We start from the raw sequence: 24,856 nt of genomic DNA, 5'->3' as shown, positions 1-24,856 counted from the left end.
TTAGTATTGCCTCCTTAGAGAGAATCTTGTACTTTAATTGCCATTTCTTGAGATCATCGTCCAAAAACTTTTTTTTAATCCCTTTTAAAAATTATTTGCTTGTTCTTTTGAATCCAAAGCATTGGCTTTAGCAATATATAAGGTAGGGGAGCAGGTTGCTCCATCACAGTGCATGACATTGTGTGGGTAAAGCATATATAGTTGAGATAGATTTAATCGAAACTAAGTGAGTTCTTAGTTAATTGATTAATTTTTCTACAATCTCTCTATGAATTCATAATTTACTAAGTAAATTCTTAATTAATGGAAACTAGTTGAATTCTTAATTAATATTCTTAGGAGACCTCTCTCTCAAGTGTAAATGTATCAAATGAGCACATCCTATAGAAGATATTGTGTGGAACTTCAATTCTATTCTTATAAGCAATCATAAATTACAAAAGAAGTCCTTATGAAATATAGCATCTACAAGGTGTAATTTGAAGATTGATTACTCTAGCACATAGGATAGATGTCCTGCCATTCCACAGGATGAACAAGCTTGTCATACCTCCATCTCACTCTGGACAAAGTGTTGAACTCTTTGGCCATCAGAGTCACCCTGTGAGCATGGGCTGCTACCAACATTGCATCTTCAAAATATTTTTCCAAGTAATCCTCTACCATTTCCTGTAAGGAAAGAATGGCAGTCCTGTTCCACTTGAACCCAAGGTGCCAATTATCCACAAGGAGAGATGTGGATCAAAGCATCCCACAAGTGTTGACTATTCCAAGGGCACTCTCTATATAAGAGGCCTATGATGTATTATTGAATATAGATTTGCAATAGATTGGATTGTAGTTGCTCATCATCTCTTTCATGGATTTTCTTGTATGCTTTGAGCCTCCGTAGTTCTTATGCTCATCTAGTTGTACTAGGTTTAGCACAATCCTACATTCTTTGACATGTGGCTCCTCAAGAACATCCATGTGACTGATTTGAGTCTAAATCTTGAGTAGTACTTGTGCTTTAACTAGGTAATTGATTTGGAGTTAATGCCTCCTTCAAACTGACAAGTTATTGATTGGAGCTCGTAGCTTCTCCAAAATGTCCATCCAATCAATTTGAGATTATGGCTCCTCCAAAATGAGTGCATGGACAATTTGAGCCTAGATGCTCAAGAGTTTTCACGTGGTCAATTTGAGCCAATGTGATCAAATTTTACTATCCAGAGATATAAACTTCTAAGCACCATGGATGATTTTTTCAAGTTAGTTTCGTTAAGAAGCTAAACTTATATATTGATGTCAAAAGTTTGTATGCCCTAATAAAAATAAATGTTTGAAACAATCACCAAGATTTGAAACTTTAATGCACAAAACTTTAAAGAGTCGCCAGGATTTACATTTATTCCTTCAAATTTCAAATGAAAATATATTAAAAAGTACTACATTCTACCAATATTGTGAAAATTAAAAAAATGAGCTTGGAAACTTTCACCAAGATTTTATATTAATATATAATCATAGCTTCGATAAAAACATCCCTGCTGAGCACTTGAGCTCACATCAACCAATGGTCAATTTGGAGCTCAAGACCCTTTCAAATCAATGATGTGTTCCAATTTGGAGGTTTTGGCTCCCCCTAAATGATTGCATGGCAATTTCAAGGATTGTGCTTTGGATCCAAATAGGCCCAATATGATTGTAAAAGAATGAGGAAATAAAGTGGTATAAAAGGAATAGTGTTGGCCCTCCCTTCAAAAGGTAACATTTATAAAAGGCCAAAAAGGTCATGTGACATTAAAGAAACATGAGATATTTAATATAATTATATGCAATAAGACAATTTCATAATATTAAAAAAACATCATGAGTCATTCATATAATCTTTGGAAAACACATAGAGTAAACATCATGAGAACACGCCCCTCACTTATTTAGACATTTAATGATTTAAGAAACAACATGACACATATCATATAATTGAAGAAGAGCCCATGATATTGAGCATCATGAAAACATGAAATATATTTATATTTACATGGAGTATGTTTTTGTTACAAGAAAATTTGGCTTTGGACTAAGGCCATTGGCTAGATGCTCCACAACAGTTTGTGAAGAATATGGTGTAGACTCTTGTGATGCTCCTTATGGAGGTTGTGATCCCTTGGGAGCAAAATTAATCTTTACTTTCTTTGGAGGCTATGATGCTTTGGGTGCAGACTGAATCTCTACTTCCTCTCAAGGCTATGCTACTATTGGGTGTAATGTCTGCTCATGGAGTCCATTTATAAAAAATTTAAATTATATTTAGTGTCTCACAATGCTATTTATGTGGTTCATTATAGTAAATGTCTCCTAAGGCTCTTTCAAGTTTCCTAAAGAGATGGATTTAAGGAGTTAAACATCTAATTGCTTTATAGGTACTTAATGGTAATAATATGCTTGATGAATAGGATATGAAACTCTCCATAAGATGTTATGATAAACTTCATATCCTTAGCTTACTTTCTGTTTTCACTTTTTTTTTTCAAAGAGTGGGTTTACTTTTCATTTTTTATTCGAAAGTATTTATAGAAATGAATTGGAGAGTTACACCATCCCAAAATTAATGAAATACATGTTGAAGGCCAGGCAACTATACCACCCCTTAATCCAGATCTAAGGGCATGAGGGAGGTTGGAGTAGAACCATCAATTCAAATATACTTAAAAGGTGTATTTAACACCAACTTGGTATATATACATGCACCACCTTTCCAAGAGTAAGATGAAGATTACTCTATTCAAATGAATGTTTAACATCTTTGGTATAATACTTTTGGTAGTGCCATTAAAAATAATTGCCAAAACCTCTTTTATTACAAATCTTAGAAAATCACTCCATAAAAAATTAATAAAATTTGGACTCTTGTTTGGTCCAATTGTGAAAATTAAATTTACTCAGTCCAAATATGTAAATTAGTAGTGTGTTTTCATAGTGTTACATAGGTTTAGAAGGTTCAAGGAATTTTTATGGAGCAAGCAAGATTAATTGAAGCCACAAAGTATTATCAAAAGCCAATGTGTAAAATTAATTTGTATGACACGTACTTAGATAACTATTGTATATATTGAAAAACTTTGAAAATCTTTTTTTAAGTTGTAAAGGTATAGGAAAAGCCATTGGGAAGCGGCTCTATTACATCTATCCTATGTGCTAGAGTAATCAATCTTCAAATTACAACTTGTAGATGCTATATTTCATAAGGACTTCTTTTTTCATCTATGATTGCTTGTAAGAATAGAACTAAAGTTCCACACAATATCTTCTATAGGATTTGCTCATTTGATACATTTACAAGAGAGAGAGAGAGAGAGAGAGTGAAAAGCTTTTTTTAATATGAAAAAGTATTCTCAACCTGTAAAGGTATAGGACAAGCCATTGGGAAGAGGCTCTATTACATCTATCCTATGTGCTAGGGTAATCAATCTTCAAATTACAACTTGTAGATGCTATATTTCATAAGGACTTCTTTTGTCATTTATGATTTCTTATAAGAATAGAACTGAAGTTCCACATAATATCTTCTATAGGATTTGCTCATTTGATACATTTACACTTGAGAGAGAGAGAGAGAGAGAGAGAGAGAGATCCTAAGAATATTAATTAAGAATTCAACTCGTTTCCATTAATTAAGAATTTACCTAGTAAATTATGAATTCATAGAGAGATCATAGAAACATTCAAACATTAATTAATTAAGAACCTGGTTAGTTTCTATTAAATCTATCTCAACTATATATGCTTTACCCATACAATGTCATGCACTGTGCTGGAGCATCCCAGGTGCTCCCTTGTTTATCTTGGCAAAACCTCTTAGTGAAGTTAATAATTAATTAACTAGGGTGCGGTAGGCCGCCTAAGGAGAAAGGTGGAATGAAGTACCAAATTTATAATAAGTCAATTTAAATTAACTATATTGTAAATAAAATGGAAAAAGAAAGTTGACAATGTCAGAATTGTTGCAGTAATAAATTCAAAAATGAAAATGTTAATGGTTGGAAGAATGAGAACACTATATGTCGATGATTGCACCTACTATAAGAATGCGAGTATAGCATGTATGTGTCATGCACCTACCATAAGAATGCGAGTATGGCATGTAGTCTATGTATTCTATATGTGAGTTTGTTCTTTATGGAATTTGCAAATCTATCGGAAATTCCCTTCGTTGAAAAGTATGATTTCCTTAATTTTCAAAAGTGAAAAAAGGGAAATACCTGGCTATAAATAAAATAGTGGACATGAGACATGACACAGGGTCCGTTAGGACCCGATCCTCCCTGCAAATGTCAGGGGTGGTGATTTATTATTGATTTGTGATGTCCATATTTTGCAAGCTGAAGTCCAAGAAATACATGAATAAGGCGATACAATAACTGATGCTCGTTGTTGTAGTTTATACAATTATCACATGGACTACGAAAATATGAATAAATGTGGTCATCCTTCAATCTTGCATCCTTCTTGGATTTCCTTGCTCCTTCGCATCGATAGCATGCATTAAACGAGAGGAATGTTGTAAGAATTTAGATTAAAAATAAGAAATTTTGAATAGAGAAGTAATTGAAAATGTTTATAGTATAATATATAATATATAATTATTATAACCACACATAGTGTGGGTAGGGAGGCGGCGTGCTTCCTTCACCAAAGAATTATAATTCGAGGGGATGGGCCCTTCCCTGGGTGCCGAGATAATGTCGAGAATATAAACACCGAGAGTATTAGCACTGAGGATAAGTGTCACGAATGGATAGGAAAGTGGTATATCACCTCAAATTGAATGTCAATAGTCGTAATTGTAATCGAACGCCGAGAGACAATATCCATAAAACTTTCCAATGTGAGCCTCAGAGGATCTATGCGCATCCATGAGCTGATTCCAACATTCTCAGATAGTTTAATAGCTTCTGGACAGCACAAAAAGACAACTATCATTAGATGAAGTCCGAAGTAGAGCACGTGACATTCTCACTTTCCACTTAGCTAGTGTTACGTTCCTCTCCAACCTCCGAAAACTGGGAGTTTAAAATTCAACGTATATCATCTATCCCTTAAATAATCAACAAAGCAATAGAAGGATGCGAATTCTCTTGGCATCGAGGACAATATTGCATAGTGCATAGCTAAGGCATGGCAACAATTATAACATATCAACCTAATTTACGGATGCATGATAGTGACAACACATTAGGAAAAAAGGGAGCTCATTTTGGGGCCTTTTACGGTTTGGAAAAATAAGCTCTCAACCAATCAATAGTGGGCCAATGTAACGTTGGAAATTCACGAAAATAAGAGAAAATAGAAAAAAGAAACAATACTTTATGTAGGTACAAGCGTGCTACATTAATGTGGAGATTGGTTTTTTATTCTCACAAGATCTTTGGACATGAAGATAGAATCTAGTCTGACATTTTATCTGACAAGGGCCTTCCCGCTTCCACCTTCCTTTGAACTTTGAAATGTTGTGCTACCTTTCCTTTGAGAGGTCTACCATTCTACACCACTGCCTCATTGTGCAACAGCCTCTTCTTTTCCAAAATTGCCCTTGATCCTGTTTGGCGTAGAGTAAGATGTTTCTTGTCAACTGTCTGTCTGCCCACTTTCTCTTTCTTGAAACTTAAATTTGTTATCTTGTTTACATTACTTTGCTATTGTTACAGATTCACAAGGTCTCCATGGTGAATAAAAACCATGGCCATTCTTGTGGAAGACGCTCTGTGGATGATAATGCTATGAAGGTCATCCTTACCCCGTCGACCTGCTTCTTCTATTTCTTTGGTAGAGAATTCAAGTACAGTCAGAACGGAATGAACTTGGGAAAGGTTGAGTGTTTCAAAAGGAGCATGGGTGCTCATGCAACCTAGCAAAAGAAAAAGACCCCAGACAAAAAACATTTTCTTGGCATTATGGAAGGGAAGAGTACGAGATTTTAAAATCACCAGAGGGAAGATATCGATGAAAGAAGTTTTGATTCAGCATGTGTACAAGCATAAAGAACTTGTCTTGTGAGACTATCCAAATGATCTTCCGCACCACAGGCCTAATTGTATATTTTTCTATTGTTGTTTTTTTCTTTACGAGGTGTATGGATTTTTAAGATGAAGCTTTCTTTCTTTGCTTATTGACATTCTTGTGTTGTTTTATTTCAGATTTATACCCTTCATCGTATGAGACATGGCAAAACATCGATTGTATTCTGGGATTTATAGATGTTTTGCATCGATCGATAGGAGAACAACAATACCAAGGTCGATGTGCAACAGAGCTAGCTCAATCGGGTATATTTTTTACTGATAATTTTTATCAGTTGCTAAACAATGCTAACACACATGGTGTGTTAAGGATTAAACAAGACCTTCCGGCATGGAATTCAGTGGATTGGCCTCACCCACATTTTAGTGTTATACAGGCATATAGGGCCAAGCTTTTCAAAGAAGTATAGAAAGCTCTGAGGCCCAATATTGCCACAAGGATAATAAAAATTTCTTTATGCATGCCTCTCATAGTTTTTGTGGACTTGTTTAATACCTTTCCAGTGAAGGTTTCAAAAACAATGTTTGCAGTTAAAGCAACAAGTTCGGCATGCATGCCACAAATTAAATGCTAGGCACAAAACTAGTCCCAATGGATCAAGATGAAGATTCTTTTGGTGCAGAAAATAAACTTCTTGATATTGAGAATGGTGATGTGCTAGTCAATATCTCATTAAGAGAATGTTGCTCCCTAGCTCAATTGTGCAATGACATTCTGTTTGAGACAGAAGGTTCTATTTCAAAGGACTTTTTATTTATCTACAATAACAAAAAGGTACACCATCTGATTTATCCTAGTCTCATTAAGCACTCCTATTAGTTTACTGTACCCTATTGATTCATATTGCTTTTTTGTAGGTGCTCAAAAGAAGAGAGAGTTCAATAAAATGCAAAGACATTGAAAATTTGAAAATTGAGATAACACAGACTCCATAAACAAAGGTATTGTATTCAATAAAGTAAAATTTTGTACAGAAGTGTTTAATTGTACATGTAGAACATATTCTTGACAACCATTTTCTATTTATCTACAGCTTGATCTAGAGGCTACTCTACATGGTCCAAGCTCTCCGTATCATCATTTTTTGGAGAATCTATTTTCTGCTGCTCCATCATGTCTTGTACAGTATCTTGGTGCTGCTCCATTGTCTCCTCTTCTGCCCCTGGAGCATCTGTTTGCTGCTGCTCCATCTTCTCCTCAACAACATCAGCAGTAGGTCCTTGTTCCTATGGCTTCTCCTCATCAGCACTAGGTCCTTGTTCTTGTGGCACCACATTAGCTTCATCTGTGTCATCAAGGTGTATGACACCTTCTCGGACTTTAGAGCTCTCACCCAACTCGACAGTAGCTGGTACAATATGTTTGGGGGAGGCATAGCTCAAAAACTTCCAAAGCTTTGAAATTATATACATAGTTTGAGCTGAAGCTATCTTCTCTCATATGCAATGGCATATGATGATTTAGAACACTTTGTACCACTATCAATAATCTTGAAGCTAAATGAAAATCATTTTTTATAACAAGGTCTGGCTGTCCTATCTCAAAATAGCTTGAAAGTAGATATTTGGCACAGATCAGCACTCTCCATCCATAGCTACTTAAATCATCTTATTGTGGTGTCTGTACAGTTGGAAATATATGTTAGAAAATGTTAACATCTGAACAAAACAAAATTATTCAATAAGTTCAAAGGCATAGCATGAAATAGACATCAGTAGAGGAAACGACTTTTTACCTCTAGATTTACTAGCTCTATTGAATCCAAAAGAGAGACATTAGGAGGACAATGATCCAATGCATCTAGAAGCCTTCTAATACAACTGCAATACATATAATTTAGTTAGTATGAAATCAAAATAATGAAGTTTGAAGTTAAAAGAAGCACACACACTACTTACAATTTTAGCTCTCTGTGTGTGTTTTTAAGAGAGTTGAATATAAAGCATTGCTTCTGCTGGATGTCAATAGAAACAAAACTCCAGTGGTCCCTGCATAAGGAAAAAAGCATTAAGAAATCAAAGGCGACAAGAGTTCTCAATCTTAAAGAAGAATCCCAAAAGAAGCAGTCACCCACATACCTGTTATGGTATGGAAGTAGCAAAACATCGATAACTTCAAAATTACAGTGTTTGAACCAGTTGGAAATACCGATGGGAGTTTCCTTTACATCTTTTAACTTGGAAGAAATGGCAGGATCAATAATATGAATTGTATGCTGTACAGAGTGGTGAAGCCCGCTTCTCATCATGCTGCATGGGACCAAAAAATAATTAGGGTAGGGTATAAAGGAGGTACAAGGAGGAGGATTGTTTTGCAAACAAATGTAAAATAATAGACACTTATGAGAGCATTGCAAGAATGATAGAATCTAAGCAATACTCATTCTTATGAGCCAATGCTGCCAAGCATGGTTTTGTCAAGTCAAAATCATTCACTGAAGTTTCATCCTCAATATGGACAACTATATTAGGGCCCAGCTCCTACAACCTTCTTTGTATCTGTAGCTCCCTCTTTCCAGTCTTAACAGATTTTGATTCTTTTATTTGCTGCTTTAGTGACTCCTCATAAGCAGCCTTCCCTCTGGTGTTCTTTGAGTGGGTTTCTTCAACAACCTTAACCTCATCTACCTTCGACTTCCTTGTAGGTGGAATTAATAATATGTCTCTCATCTTTATGTCCTGCCATTCCACAGGATGAACAAGCTTGTCATACCTCCATCTCACTCTGGACAAAGTGTTGAAGTCTTTGGCCATCAGAGTCACCCTGTGAGCATGGACTGCTACCAGCATTGCATCTTCAAAATATTTTTCCAAGTAAACCTCTACAATATAAAATGGGTGGAAATGGCTATTATATTGAGTTATACCCTCCATATGAGATAGGCCCATGTGGGGGAGGTATAGAAGGACAAAGAGAGCTAGTTAAATAATGGGGAAAGTAGGATGAGGTGGCAAGATTCCTTGTGCCAACCCTCCACTTGTCCTCCTAGAGGTTTGAACATATTATAAAATTGGAAGGAGACCAAGGGAGTATCATAGACTTAAGATATGGGGCTTGATTTATGTGGAAAATTGAGGCAAAGGGTTGTCGCACACAATTGAGAGTGCGTACCCACCTAGCCCACATGGGAGACTTTTCCACACACACCATGCATGTGGGAGGATACATTAATGTGGAGAGACCCCCTCTTTTGGCTATAAAAGGAAGGGGCAATTCCTTGATATGACACGCTCATTCTTGTAAAGCCACCTAGCTAGTATTTTGATATTTCCCTCTCTTCCCTTCTTTCAAATAAAGTATGGCTCTCTTCCCTTGATGTCTACATCTCAACATTCCTCCTCCTATCATGTACATACTTCTCTTCCCCCTCTCCCTTTCCCCTTGTGTCATAGTCTCCCTTTTCCTTCCCTCCACTTCTAATTCCTTTCTCTCTCCTATGACATCCCTTCGCCCTCTTGATCTCCTTTTCTCTATGGCCTTTGAGTGTCGCCATACTTAGCCTCTAGCTTCTGGTCTCGAAAACTTTTCCGGCTAAAAGTACACATGCTGAATCAAAACTTCTTTCATCGATATCTTCCCTCTCGTGATTTTAAAATCTCGTACTCTTCCCTTCCATGAGGCCAAGAAAATGTTTTTTGTCTGGGGTCTTTTTCTTTTGCTAGGTTGCATGAGCACCCATGCTCCTTTCGAAACACTAAACCTTTCCCAAGTTCGTTCTGTTTTGACTGTACTTGAATTCTCTACCAAAGAAATAGAAGAAGCAGGTCGACGGGGTAAGGATGTGTGGTATAATTCTTCCTTCATAGCATTATCATCCACAGAGCGTCTTCCACAAGAATGGCCATGGTTTTTATTCACCATGGAGACCTTGTGAATCTGTAACAATAGCAAAGTAATGTAAACAAGATAACAAATTGAAGATTCAAGAAAGAGAAAGTGGGAAGACAAACAGTTGACAAGAAACATCTTACTCTACGCCAAACAGGATCAAGGGAGCAGTTTTGGAAAAGAAGAGGCTACTGTACAATGAGGCAGTGGTGTAGAATGGTAGACCTCTCAAAGGAGAGGCAGCACAACATTTCAAAGTTCAAAGGAAGGTGGAAGCGGGAAGGCTCTTGTCAGATAAAATGTCAGACTAGATTCTATCTTCAGTCCAAAGATCTTGTGAGAATAAAAAACCAATCTCCACATTAATGTAGCATGCTTGTACCTACATAAAGTATTGTTTCTTTTCTCTTATTTTCATGAATTTCCAACATTACATTGGCCCACTATTGATTGGTTGAGAGCTTATTTTTCCAAACCGTAAAAGGCCCCAAAATGAGCTCCCTTTTTTCCTAATGTGTTGTCACCATCATGCATCGGTAAATTAGGTTGATATGTTCTCATTGTTGCCATGCCTCAGCTATGCACTACGCAATATTGTCCTCGATGCCAAGAGAATTTGCATCCTTCTATTGCTTTGTTGATTATTTAAGGGATAGATGATATACGTTGAATTTTAAACTCCCAGTTTTCAGAGGTTGGAGAGGCACGTAACGCTAGCTAAGTGGAAAGTAAGAATGTTACGTGCTCTACTACGGACATCCTCTAATGATACTCGTCTTTTTGTGCTGTCCAGAAGCTATTAAACTATCTGAGAATGTTGGAATCATCTCGCTCATGGACTCATGCAGATCCTCTGAGGCTCACATTAGAAAGTTGTATGGATATTGTCTCTCGGCGTTTGATTACAATTACGACTATTAACATTCAATTTGAGGTGATATACCACTTTCGTATCCATTCATGAGACTTATCCTCGGTGCTAATACTCTCGGTGTTTTTATTCTCGGCATTATCTCAGCACCTAGGGTTGGTGAAGAAAGCGTGCCGCCTCCCTGCGCACACTATGTGTGGTTATAATGATTATATATTATATCTTATAATATAAACATTTTCGATTACTTCTCTGTTCAAAATTTCTTATTTTTAATCTAAATTCTTACAACATTCCTCTCGTTTAATGCATGCTATCGATGCGAAGGAGCAAGGAAATCCAAGAAGGATGCAAGATTGAAGGATGACTACACATTTATTCATATGGTAGTAGTCCATGTGATACTTGTATAAACTGCAACAACGAGCATCAGTTATTGTATCGCCTTATTCATGTATTTCTTGGACTTCAGCTTGCAAAATATGGACATCACAAAATCAATAATAAATCACCACCCTTGACATTTGCAAGGAGCATCAGTTCCTAACGGACCCTATGTCATGTCTCATGTCCACTATTTTATTTATAGCCAGGTATTTCCCTTTTTTCACTTTTGAAAATTGAAGAAATCATGCTTTTCAACGAAGGGAATCTTCGATAGATTTGCAAATTCCATAAAGAACAAACTCACATTTAGAATACATAGACTACATGCTATACTCCTATTCTTATGGTAGGTGCATGACACACACATGCTATACTCGCATTCTTATAGTAGGTGCAATCACCTACATATAGTGTTCTCATTATTCCAACCATTAACATTTTCATTTTTGAATTTGATACTACAACAATTCTGACATTCTCAACTTTCTTTTTCCATTTTATTTACAATATAGTTAATTTAAATCGACTTATTATAAATTTGGTACTTCATTCCACATTTCTCCTTAGGCGGCCTACCACACCCTAGTTAATTAATTATTAACTTCACTAAGAAGTTTTGCCAAGATAAACAAGGGAGCACCTGGGATGCTCCCGCACAGTGCATGACATTGTATGGGTAAAGCATATATAGTTGAGATAGATTTTATAGAAACTAACCAGGTTCTTAATTAATTAATGTTTGAATGTTTCTATGATCTCTCTATGAATTCATAATTTACTAGGTAAATTCTTAATTAATGGAAACGAGTTGAATTCGTAATTAATATTCTTAGGATCTCTCTCTCTCTCTCTCTCTCTCTCTCTCAAGTGTAAATGTATCAAATGAGCAAATCCTATAGAAGATATTATGTGGAACTTCAGTTCTATTCTTATAAGAAATCATAAATGACAAAAGAAGTCCTTATGAAATATAGAATCTACAAGTTGTAATTTGAAGATTGATTACTCTAGCACATAGGATAGATGTAATAGAGCCTCTTCCCAATGGCTTTTCCTATACCTTTACAGGTTGAGAATACTTTTTCATATTAAAAAAAGCTTTTCACTCTCTCTCTCTCTCTCTCTCTCTCTCTCTCTCTCTCTCTCGTAAATGTATCAAATGAGCAAATCCTATAGAAGATATTGTGTGGCACTTTAGTTCTATTCTTACAAGCAATCATAAATGACAAAAGAAGTCCTTATGAAATATAGCATCTACAAGTTGTAATTTGAAGATTGATTACTCTAGCACATAGGATAGATGTAATAGAGCCGCTTCCCAATGGCTTTTCCTATACCTTTACAACTTAAAAAAAGATTTTCAAAGTTTTTCAATATATACAATAGTTATCTAAGTACGTGTCATACAAATTAATTTTACACATTGGCTTTTGATAATACTTTGTGGCTTCAATTAATCTTGCTTGCTCCATAAAAATTCCTTGAGCCTTCTAAACCTATGTAACACTATGAAAACACACTACTAAACATATTTGGACTGAGTAAATTTAATTTTCACAATTGGACCAAACAAGAGTCCAAATTTTATTAATTTTTTATGGAGTGATTTTCTAAGATTTGTAATAAAAGAGGTTTTGGCAGTTATTTTTAATGGCACTACCAAAAGTATTATACCAAAGATGTTAAACATTCATTTGAATAGAGTAATCTTCATCTTACTCTTGGAAAGGTGGTGCATGTATATATACCAAGTTGGTGTTAAATACACCTTTTAAGTATATTTGAATTGATGGTTCTACTCCAACCTCCCTCATGCCCTTAGATCTGGATTAAAGGGTGGTATAGTTGCCTGGCCTTCAACATGTATTTCATTAATTTTGGGATGGTGTAACTCTCCAATTCATTTCTATAAATACTTTCGAATAAAAAATGAAAAGTAAATCCACTCTTTGAAAAAAAAAAGTGAAAACAAAAAGTATGCTAAGGATATGAAGTTTATCATAACATCTTATCGAGAGTTTCATATCCTATTCATCAAGCATATTATTACCATTAAGTACCTATAAAGCAATTAGATGTTTAACTCCTTAAATCCATCTCTTTAGGAAACTTGAAAGAGCCTTAGGAGACATTTACTATAATGGACCACATAAATAGCATTGTGAGACACTAAATATAATTTAAAATTTTTATAAATGGACTCCATGAGCAGACATTACACCCAAAAGTAGCATAGCCTTGAGAGGAAGTAGAGATTCAGTCTGCACCCAAAGCATCATAGCCTCCAAAGAAAGTAAAGATTAATTTTACTCCCAAGGTATCACAACCTCCATAAGGAGCATCACAAGCGTCTACACAATATTCTTCACAAACTGTTGTGGAGCATCTAGCCAATGGCCTTAGTCCAAAGCCAAATTTTCTTGTAACAAAAACGTACTCCATGTAAATATAACTATATTTCACGTTTTCATGATGCTCAATATCATGGGCTCTTCTTCAATTATATGATATGTGTCATGTTGTAATGTGATCAAATTTTACTATCCAGAGATATAAACTTCTGAGCACCATGGATGATTTTTTCAAGTTAGTTTCGTTAAGAAGCTAAACTTATATATTGATGTCAAAAGTTTGTATGCCCTAATAAAAATAAATGTTTGAAACAATCACCACGATTTGAAACTTTAATGCACAAAACTTTAAAGATTCGCCAGGATTTACATTTATTCCTTCAAATTTCAAATGAAAATATATTAAAAAGTACTACATTCTACCAATATTGTGAAACTTAAAAAAATGGGCTTGGAAACTTTCATCAAGATTTTATATTAATATATAATCATAGCTTCGATAAAAACATCCGTGCTGAGCATTTGAGCTCATATCAACCACATGGTCAATTTGGAGCTCAAGACCCTTTCAAATCAATGATGTGTTCCAATTTGGAGGTTTTGGCTCCCCCTAAATGATTGCATGGCAATTTCAAGGATTGTGCCTTGGATCCAAATAGGCCCAATATTGGCTCAAATTGACCACGTGGAAACTCTTGAGCACCTAGGCTCAAATTGTCCATGCACTCATTTTGGAGGGGCCATAATCTCAAATTGATTGGATGGACGTTTTGGGGAAGCTACGAGCTCCAATCAATAGCTCGTCAGTTTGATTGAGGCATTAACTCCAAATCAATTACCTAGTTAAAGCATAAGTACTACTCAAGATTTAGACTCAAATCAGTCACATGCGTGTGCTTGAGGAGCCACATTTCAAAGAATGTAGGATTGTGCTAAACCTAGTGTAACTAGATGAGCATAAGAACTACGGAGGCTCAAAGCATACAAGAAAATCCATGGAAGAGATGATGAGCTACTACAAACCAATCTATTGCAAATCTATATTCAATAATACATGATAGGCCTCTTATATAGAGAGTGCCCTTGGAATAGTCAACACTTGTGGGATCCTTTGATCCACATCTCTCCTTGTGGATATCCTCAATCCACATCTCCACATCATGTAGTCCACATCCTAGGGTGGCTAATTTGATTCTTTCCTTAGAACATACCTTAGCCTCTCATCATGTGCTCATGGCACCATACCTCAACACCTCCCCTTGGTGCCATGATCCTTTGGCTACTGCAAGGTGGTTAGATATGAGTCTGCAATCCATCACCTCCCCTTAGTGCATACATTGCTACAGAAGGTGGTCAAGTGTGGCTTTGACATGTCAATACCTCCCCTGGGTACTTACATGGCTACTCTCAGGTGGTTAGGTTTGATTTACAAAACATATGGGCTAAAGGTGGTAAGGCTGTTGCTTTTCAATGCTTGATGTCAATGGCATTCTCTTCTTTGCTTGATGTAGCCTGATGCATTATGGTTTGTTCTTCCATGTGCCTTAATGATTTATGTGTGGATGCCATGTTCTCTGCTATGGTGATCTCATGCACTTGTGCTTTTGGTATGCTTTTTGCATTCATGCGTCGCTTTTCCATTTGTTGCAAAGGTCTTACCAATTGATTTCTTTCAATATTAGCAGTGTCTAATTGTTGCTAACAATGATTCTGATCTGAAAGGTGTGTAGAGCTTGAAAAGACGATCACTTTTCTTTTTGAGGTGTGTGCAAATTCTTTCTGGATTGGAAGTTACGCCTTGTCGAAGTTTCTGTGAAGAAGAGGGGGTCTTGATGATGTGGCATAGGAGTTCATATGTTGCTTACAAACTATACTTGGTAGGGGTTTCTGTGCTTGGGTGGCACTACTGATTGTGCATGCTTATGTGGCAATCTTTTGACCCAACTAGGTCAACCCAAGGTTACATTAACTTTACCATGGTCCAACTGAACCGAACCATAAACTTTAACCAAGGTTTAACTCAACCATAGTGACTACAAACTCAACCAAGGGTCCTCCTAACTAACCTTGGTTAGTTATTATCTACCACATGTCAATCCAAGGGAACCTTGGAGAAAGAAAAGCTTTGAAGGAAATATGTTGCAGGGGGCGACGGCTTGCAAAGGAGGAGGATGGCACTAGAGTGTAGAATTCGCTTGCTAGCCTTTGGAGGTTGGAGTCATTATTTTGAAGGTCTGGGAGGCGTTGGCAAGAATGTTACTTCTCCTTCTCAAACCTCTTCTGATTTTTCTTCCCAACCTCAGCATATCTTAGCAATGCCTGCTACATCTCCACCTTCTCTCCCGCCTTCCTCCATGGTCAATTCTTCATAGATTCTTGGCACCTCAGGAAGTGGTGGCATCTCCCACCCACAAATCTTTGGATCGCAACAAAACCTACAAGATATCCCGTAGAGCTCCAGTGGTACAAGCCCCTTGTCAAACCTCTCTAGACAACACATGAGCTAGGTGGCTACTTTGATTCTTTCCTTAGCACATACCTTAGCCTCTTATTTTGTACTCATGGCACCATATCTCAACACCACAAGGTCCAAATTTATTGCATGGTTGATTTGATCCTAGGAACTAAAGGGTTTCTTAAATTGACCAAATGGTTGTTTTGGAGATGCCATGAGCATGAGTGATCTATTTGAAAGATACATTAGCTCCAAAGTGACCACACATTCATTGTGGAAGAGCCATGAGCTCCAAATTGATGATGTACCTTTTTTGGGAGGACCCATGAGCTCAAGTCAAGTGTGTGATTATTTTACAAGAGCCATGTGCTCCAAATCACATGCATACTCAACATATAGGAGCCACAAGCCCCGAATCAACCATGTAGTTGATTTGATCCAAACGATCCAAGTCTTGGACTCAAATTAGAGACCCATGGTCATTTTGGACGAGCCATGATCTCAAATGGATTGTAAAATTATTTTGGAGGTGCCATGAGCTCCAAATCAACTACGTATCAATTTGGCTCAAATTGACTATGCAGAGCCATGAGCTCATGTTGACCACATAGTCGTTTTGGAGGAGCCATAAGATTCAAATTGACTATGTGATTGGTTTGAGTTTAATTGCTTGAGTTGCTTGAAATGATGGACACATTCATTTTAGAGGAGCCAAAGTGCTCAATAATTGTGTCCAAGGTTATCAATGCTTCAGCACTTGGGCTCAAGTCAATCTTTGGATATTGTGGCTCCATGGGAATCATAATTGAGCTCCCTAATTACCACATAGACATTTTGGAGCTCAATTATCTCCGTAGAATCACAAGCTCCAAAAGAATTGTGGTCGGTTTGACCCCACCTTTTCAAGAGTCGATATCACTCTAAGGGCACCATGTCCTGAGCTCTTTGGCTCAAATCAACCATGTGGTTATTTTTTATTTCTAGCTCCTCTTAATAGAAAAGACCTTGACACCATGTTAAGAGAACTAAGATAAATGCATCAAACTTCATTATTAGCTAGCAAACCGCAAAGTATTATTCCAAAAAAAGAGCCCATTTGGAGAAAACAATGGATACACAAATTGAGGGTTTGGAACTTCATCCTTGAGGTGATTTCTTGGTAGGTTAAATAAGGTGAAAAAATGGTATGTGCATATCCCAAAGCTCTCATCTAGTCATACCAAGATAAAATGACAAACAATGTTGGGAGATAGACGAGTATGGAACAAACCATTTAATACATCTTCAAATATATAGCTTTTGCAACTGTGTGAATACACCTTTCCAAGGGTTTGAAAGGACGTTTTCAAAGGAAATACTAAAGAGGGATAGTCTGTAGACCATGGGAATTATGTATGTGTGCTTTTAATGGAATTTTTATTCTTCTAGATTGAGTGCACTTTTATTATGCAAGTTGATCGAAAAGAAACCTTCAAACCTAAAGACATATGACATTGAAAATAAACAATCATTTTGCAAAAGGGATGCATTCAATTCCTCGAAAGTCTTTGCTTTAATGTGTGAGTGTGGTCATGTGTAGGAATGTAAGGACCAAATTGAATTACTCCAAGATGTTGAAAAAAAGAACTCCCGCTCTTCATGGTGTGGAGATAAGAAGAATAAATCATACAAAACAAGTTGTCACTCTTTAGACCTCACAAGGTTGGCATGAAAGCAATGTTCAAACCACTAGGAAAGTTTTGGAAGGCATTTGAACTTTGGTGCTTACAATCTTGATAGATGATAGTCCATATAAGGGATGCATGAACCACCTTAGAAATTGTATATTTTATAAAGCCATTTTCATATGAGGATTAGAACAATGATAATCTTTGAGCTCCTTCCTTTCTTGATGTGATTAAAATATGTTTCCAATGTGTAGTTGAACAACTAGTTCTAGAAGGACACTCCCTCTATGGCCACTTCCAAATTGTGACAATGTGTTCCAAAGTGAAATAAGCAATGATGTTTCCTCAAAACATTTTTTAAAATCCAATTATTCCTTTGTGGCATTAAGAAAGGCAACAAAATATTTAGAATGATACAAAAGATGTGGCCAATACATAACATATCACAAATGGAAGCAACACTAAAATTCCAAGAGCTTGGTTATGCACATCCTCATATTGTTGCAACCGATGCAAAGGCCTAGCATTGGCCTTTGCAAGAGAGATGATGACAACGTGATGCACTAATTAGAAATGATTTTTGGTATGTGTCCAAAGAAAAGCAAAGCTGGCAGAACTAATTAAGTTTGTTTTTAGTGTTCTTTTTTCAAATTTGTTGTAGGAAAATTTGATCCTATATATTCCATCAAGTATTTGATTTTATGAATTTTATATTCTACTTGGAGACAAAAAATAAATAAAACTAAAATATCTGCAGTGTGATTTCTAATATTGGTTTTTAAAAAATATGTGTATTGATGTGTGGAGATGGAAAATGATACAATATAATTCTAATATTGGTGTTAAAAATACATTTGTATTGATGTGTGGAGATAGAAAATAATACAATATAAGAGAACAAGTCATGCATCAATCTTACCTCACCATATACTTCATGTTTTTGAAGAGTGCGTTTTTGCAAAAAATCTATAATGTTAAAGAATATAACGATTTAAAAAAGTAGGTAACAAGGGGGAATAATTAAAATCTAGTGACTTTTAAGTTTGTACTAAAACACTTATGTAGCTACTTTGGTGATGACAAAAAGGTTCCCCTAAAGCCCACAATATGTGGTGGCTACAACAATTATTCATGGCTTTATAATCGTGTGGTGGCTAAACCAATTATTCATGGCTATATAATTATGTTTAAAGTGTCATTGGACTCAGGCATACCGTAACTTCATGTCCTTATAGAACTTAAGCAAGTTAGTAAAGGAGAGGCTACCTTCTTGGGAGGAGCTTCTCACCACTCACATGATCTCTTTGGCCCTCTCTCTTGCCTCCTCCACTTGGGTCTCTTGCATGAGTCTCATCACCCCTTTCTCTACATGGCTTCTTGCCAAGGGCACCAAGTCTTGAGCTCTTTAGCTCAAATCAACGATGCGGTTATTTTTTGGTTGAGGATTGACACCATGTTGAGAGAACTAAGATAAATGCATCGAACTTCATCAGTAGCTTAAGCTGGTAGACTGCATAGTATTATTCCAAAAAAGAAGCCCGTGTGGAGAAAACAAAGGATACACAAATTGAGGTCCGAGGATTTGGAACCTCAGCCTTTAGAGATTCCTTGGTAGGTTATATAAGGTGAAAAAATTGTATGTGCATATCCCAAAGCTCTCATACCAAAATAAAACTACAAAAAATGTTGGGAGATAGATGAGATATGGAATACACCGTTCAATGCATCTTCAAATATATAGCCTTTTGCAAATTTGTGAATACATCTTCCCGAGGGTTTGAAAGGACGTTTTCAAAGGCAATACCAAAGAGGGATAGTCTATAGACCATGGGAATTATTTACACGCACTTCCTCCATGGTGAGCATCTTAAAAATTCGTGTATATGCAAAATACTTTGCTGTGGTATTTTTATTTTTCCTTCTACCTCATATCCCATGTGCTTCTTTGATTTCTTTGCCCTTGAATGCCAAGACACTATGATTGCCTCCGTCGAAACTTGTGAGATGGCTTCATCATTTGGGATCCACTACTTCATTATACAATTAATATACAATGTGTTGTTATCCATATTTTCCTTCCTGCCCTTTGGCTCATACCATACCATTGTATATGTTGTAGATCTCCCTTGATCATCTCTTTGCACATCAACTACTTTTGCAACCCAAAACTTCACATTCTCATATTCATCATCTGATGGCCGAACCACAACAAAACAATCGACCTCTATATCTACTTGTGGCCTAAACTCTCTCTTCTTCGGTCCACAATATGGACATGGGAGTAATAATACCAATTCATTTTCAAAGACTGGAGCGCAACTCATTATGAACATTTGGCTAAAACATATTGCATTCTTCCTTGACATCCTTTGAGCCTCGCATTCTCTCAAGTTCCTTTATTAATTTTCGTGTCTTGTTAATTACAATGGTAGTGTGTTCTCTCCAAGTAGGCTTCCAATAAGATACCTTCGGAGCATTTCCTCTTTGTATGTAATAAATGCTTTTAATCCTTCTATTTCATTCATGGAATTTTTATTCTTCTAGATTGAGTGGGCTTTTATTATGCAAGTTGAGCGAAAATAAACCTTCAAACCTAAAGACAGATCACATTGAAAAATAAACAATCATTTTGCAAAACGGATGCATTCTATTCCTCGAAAGTCTTTGCTTTAATGTGTCAGTATGGCCATGTGCAAGTTAACACAATCTAAGGCCCAAGATTGAATTACTCAAAGATGTTAAAAAAAAGAACTCCCGCTCTTCATGGTGTGGGGACAAGAAGACTAATGCATACAAAAAAAGTTGTGGCTCTTTCGACCTCATAGGGTTGGCATGAAAGCAATGTTCAAACCACTAGGAAAGCTTTGGAAGGCATTTAAAGGTTTGTGCTTACAATCTTGATAGATTATAGTCCATATAAGAGATGCATGAACCACCTTAGAACTTGTATATTTTATCAATCCATTTTCATATGAGGATTAGAATAATGATGAATCGTGAGCTCCTTCCTTTCTTGATGTGATTCCAATGTGTAGTTGAACAACTACTGCTAGAAGGTCACTCCCTATATGGCCACTACAAAATTGTGACAGATGTGTTCCAAAGCAAAATAAGCAATGATGTTCCTCAAAACATTTTTGAAAATCCAATTATTCCTTTGTGACATTAAGAAAGGCAACAAAGTCTTTAGAAGGTGAAGGGCTATAATTGCTCTTGGTCTGAGTGATTCATTTATTCATCATAGTGATAGATGTGAGACTACTCATGCTGCATGGACTCATCTTGAGCATGTGTTTGGAGCACAAGGAAGACCCTCTAAGTATTGCTTGCTTATCAAGTTTTTGGCCTTAAGATTGGATAGGGGGAGACCATCTCTTCACATCTAAATTCAATGAAGAGCATTTTGACATAGTTATCTGGAATCAAGTTTAATCTTGATGAAGATATTGTCATTGCCATCTTACTTAGAAGTCTCAATGAAGAATATGACACTATTGTAACCACACTCACCAATATTCTAGAGATAAGTTTGGTAGAAATTGAAGCATCACTGCTGGAGGAGGAGAGAAAGATCAAACAAAGCAGTGATTACAAAGAAGGGGCATATTTGGCTAGAAGCAACTTAAGCAACTTCAAGGGAAAGAGCAAAATGAAATGTAACTTTTGTGACAAACCTGGACACTTTGAAAAGGAATGTTATGCCAAAAAGAGATGTTCAACCAATCTTGTTGAGGAAGCAGAAACTGAAGAAGAAGAAGAACCAGAGAATGTCAAAACTCAAGCTCTCACTGCTTACAACACCCAAGTCAAATCTAACAAGGGTAAGGATCTATATGTTTCCTGAGTTATGTGTGTATGAGGTCAATAAAGGTTCTCTCTCATGGATAGTCAATCCTTAAATGATTGTTATTCTTTTGAGATTTTTCCTTGTTGGACTCATTGGGCTTTGCATACATAGTATGTGTCCATCCCCCAGTTGTAAACCAAGAATCCTATCAGTGAGTCATAGGTTGGGGCCATGAGTGTTGCCACATGATAGTGGGCAAGCCATGGAGCATTCCATGTACTACTACTAAGGGATGAGGTCATCAATTTATGAGGGACAATGAAGGGGCAAATTGATGTGTGTGTGTGTGTGTGCCTATGAGATCGGAGTCCTATGCAAGAAGTGTGTGAGTGTAGGTGTGCTAGAAGGTCCTAGTTAGGTGTGTCAGGTTGGTGTGATGAGTGAGTGATCATAGGAGGTGATTGATTGAGATAATCAAGGAGATGACTATGGCTCTGGGATCTACCTACATGGAGGCAGTTGCCTATATATGTAACCACTCTGAATAAACAACCACATTTGTGTCTCATTGTTTCTATATGGATTGGCAAAGCCCACTTATGAACTTGAATGGGAGACCATCGCAAATGTGGCCAACACATAACATGTCGCAAATGGAAGCAGCTGAGTCTCTAATAGTGCAGGAGCTTGGTCATGCACATCCTCGTATTGTTGCACCCAGTGCAAAGGCCTATTGTTGACCTTTGCAAGAGTGACAACGACAACATGATGCACTAATTAGAAATGATTTTTGGGACGTGTCCAAAGAATAGCAAAGCTAGCAAAACTAATTACGTTTGTTTTAGTGTTCTTTTTGTGAAATTGTTGTAGGAAAATTTGATCCTTAAATTATTTATCAAGTATTTGATTTTATGAATTTAATATTCTACATGGAGATAAAAAATAAATAAAACTAGAATCTCTAAAATTTTATTTTCTACCTGGAGACAAAAATTAAATGAAACTAAAGCCTCTGCAGCGTGACTTTTAATATTGGTGTTAAGAAAACATTTGTATTGATGTGTGGAGATGGAAAATGATACAATATAATTCTAATATTGGTGTTAAAAAAACTTTTATGGAGATGGAAAATGTTACAATATAAGAGAACGAAGTCATGTATCAATCTCACCACATAATTCATGTTTATAAGAGTACGTTTTTGCAAAAGATTCTCTAATATGAAAGCATACAACGATTTATAAAAGTAGGGAACAAGGGGGTAAAAACGTAAATTAGTGACTTTTAACTTTGTTTATGTAGCTACTTGGGTGATGAAAAAAAGGTTCCCCTTAAGGAGAGAATATGTGGTGGGAGCTACACAAATTAATCATGGGTGTATACCATGTGGTAGTGGCTAAACGTGGCTGTAAAATGATGTTAAGAAAGTCATTGGACTCGGGCACAAAGAAACTTCATGTCCTGGTAAAACTTAAGCAAGTTAGAGTACGAGAGGCTACCTTCTTGGGAGGAGCTTCTCACGACTAGCATGATCTCTTTGGCCCTGACTCTTAACTCCTCCCCTTGGGTCTCTTGCATGAGTCTCCTCACCCCTTTCTCTACGTAGCTTCTTGTTAGGCCTCCCTCCTCCGTTCTCTCCATCTCAAATCCCACCTTCCATACTTGATCTATGTAGTTTGCATTCGACCTCTGCTCCGCCCCCCTCGGACAGCCAAGCATCGCCACCCCCGCCCATAAGCTCTCCATCGTTGAATTCCATCCACAGTGCGTCAAAAATCCCCCCACCGCCTCATGCCCCAACACCTCCACTTGCGGTGCCCACCTTATTATCTTACCTCTCGCCTCCGTCCTTTCCAAAAAGCCTTCCGGTAATACTTCATCGACCTCATCACCCGCACCCTCGTACGCATCTGTCCTGATCACCCACAAGAACGCCTGTTCACTTGCCTCTAGCCCGTATGCCAGCTCTTTCATCTCCTCCCGAGACAACGTCGCGTAGCTTCCAAATGCGACATAGATGACGGACGAGTCGGCCTGCGTGTCCAACCAATTTAAGCACTCGTGCTTGTTGGCCGGCTCATTTGATCGAATTGACGGTTCTGACGAAGCGTAATGAAGCAATGGGCCGATGCCGTGCGCTGGAATTTGAGCCGCCCTGCAAGCTTCGAAGGCATCGGGTTCTAGCTCAGATATTGTATGGATGAGAACCCGTTCTGCGGCATGCATACGAGAACTAACTTTCATCAAGAAGCGAGAAAGGTTTCCGGATGGATCAGAAACAAGCAGTTCTTGAGGAAAATGCAGCTGGAGCGGAGAAGCCGGAAGACCCTGGATACAGTCAACCATGACTGGGTTGTCATTTTTCCAGCGGGCAGCTGAACCTGCCAAACCGTCAAACGAAGAAGGGTGAGCAAAAGTACAGACTTTTACAAGCTTCCCCATCTTAATGTTTTACAGGATCACAGCCATTCTACCTTTGAGAGGGAGATATCCCTTCGAATAAAACTGAGGAAGGTTCCGAACCATCAGATACGCCTTTGCAGTTGAGGTCCAGTACTCGATCATGGGAATTCCAAATTTATCGGCGACATCCTGAGTCTCGGGGATGAAGGAATCCGAAACGAGGCACGTTACGGGATTCTTCAGGTTAAGCTCCTCCAGGAGCTGCTCGAGGCCCTGGCGCATGGAGGAGGTGAATTCGAAGGACAAGTGCGGCTGGCCGGGTTGGAAACCATCTGGGACGACATGGATTTGGATGGAGGGGTGAAGGGGGGAGGAGGGGCGATGGTTGTGGAGGAACTGGGCGTATTCGGAAGAGAAGTAGACAAAGGAGATGGAGAAGCCGAGGGAGGAGAGGGAGCGGGCGAGGAGCATGCAGCCATTGATGTGCCCTTGGCCAGCCGCCGGGACGATGAGGGCGTGGGGAGTTGCAGGCGACACATCCATAGCTGAAGTTTGAGAATAGAGTGAGGATAAGGCAGTAGGTATGTAAGGTGGCTTCGCGTGTCCTTAAGGCTTCCACAAAAACGGTTTTGACTAATGCAAAGGGTATCTTTAATACAGGGAAAGGAACGAAACGAGTAGGCTATTCATATACTCACATAAGGAAAGGGATTAAACCGCTAGTCTCTCCTCATAGCAATAGGAACATACAGAGAATGTCATGGTTCCAGCAAGAAAGGGTAGTCTATTCACTTACCCATCCCCATTGAACAAAAACATACACAAAATCTCTTGGTTAGAGCAAGTCTTGTTGGTGACTTTTTAAGAAAACTTAAAGGGAGTAGGGCCATGTAGGGCACCCATCACCTTTGAGCATTCACATGAAGTATCATGTGTGTGCTTCATAAAAGTTACTTTAATTCGCCTAGTAAAAACGTAGTCTCGCAAAGAAACTTCTAAGCATCTCCAAGTAGCTACGTGTGCCTTTTGAATCCAATCATGGAG

General features: G+C 37.5%; 1 protein-coding gene across 1 annotated transcript; it reads right to left on the bottom strand.

Annotated features, from left to right (window-relative positions):
- Positions 1-22,611: 22,611 nt before the first annotated feature.
- LOC147894556 (UDP-glycosyltransferase 85A2-like) lies at positions 22,612-24,418 on the bottom strand. The gene is made up of 2 exons (XM_087385086.1): positions 23,884-24,418; positions 22,612-23,790 (listed from the first exon to the last, which is right to left on the bottom strand). The coding sequence occupies exons 1-2, from the start codon at positions 24,353-24,355 to the stop codon at positions 22,838-22,840; spliced, it is 1,425 nt and encodes a 474-aa protein (XP_087241212.1). The 5' UTR covers positions 24,356-24,418; the 3' UTR covers positions 22,612-22,837.
- Positions 24,419-24,856: the final 438 nt, after the last annotated feature.

The sequence above is a fragment of the Dipteris shenzhenensis genome, chromosome 14 (assembly GCF_047967505.1).
Source record: "Dipteris shenzhenensis isolate YYH24624 ecotype China chromosome 14, Dip_SZ_1.0, whole genome shotgun sequence".
Lineage (NCBI taxonomy): Eukaryota > Viridiplantae > Streptophyta > Polypodiopsida > Gleicheniales > Dipteridaceae > Dipteris > Dipteris shenzhenensis.
This window is presented reverse-complemented; position numbering and strand designations above follow the sequence as displayed.

What these genes read in the sequence shown, in the direction of transcription:
- LOC147894556 (XM_087385086.1), bottom strand. Translation starts at nt 24,355, where the DNA reads ATGGATGTGTCGCCTGCAACTCCCCACGCCCTCATCGTCCCGGCGGCT. An exon ending in GGGATATCTCCCTCTCAAAG is followed by an intron (nt 23,791 to 23,883) that starts GTAGAATGGCTG and finishes ACGGTTTGGCAG; the next exon opens with GTTCAGCTGCCCGCTGGAAA.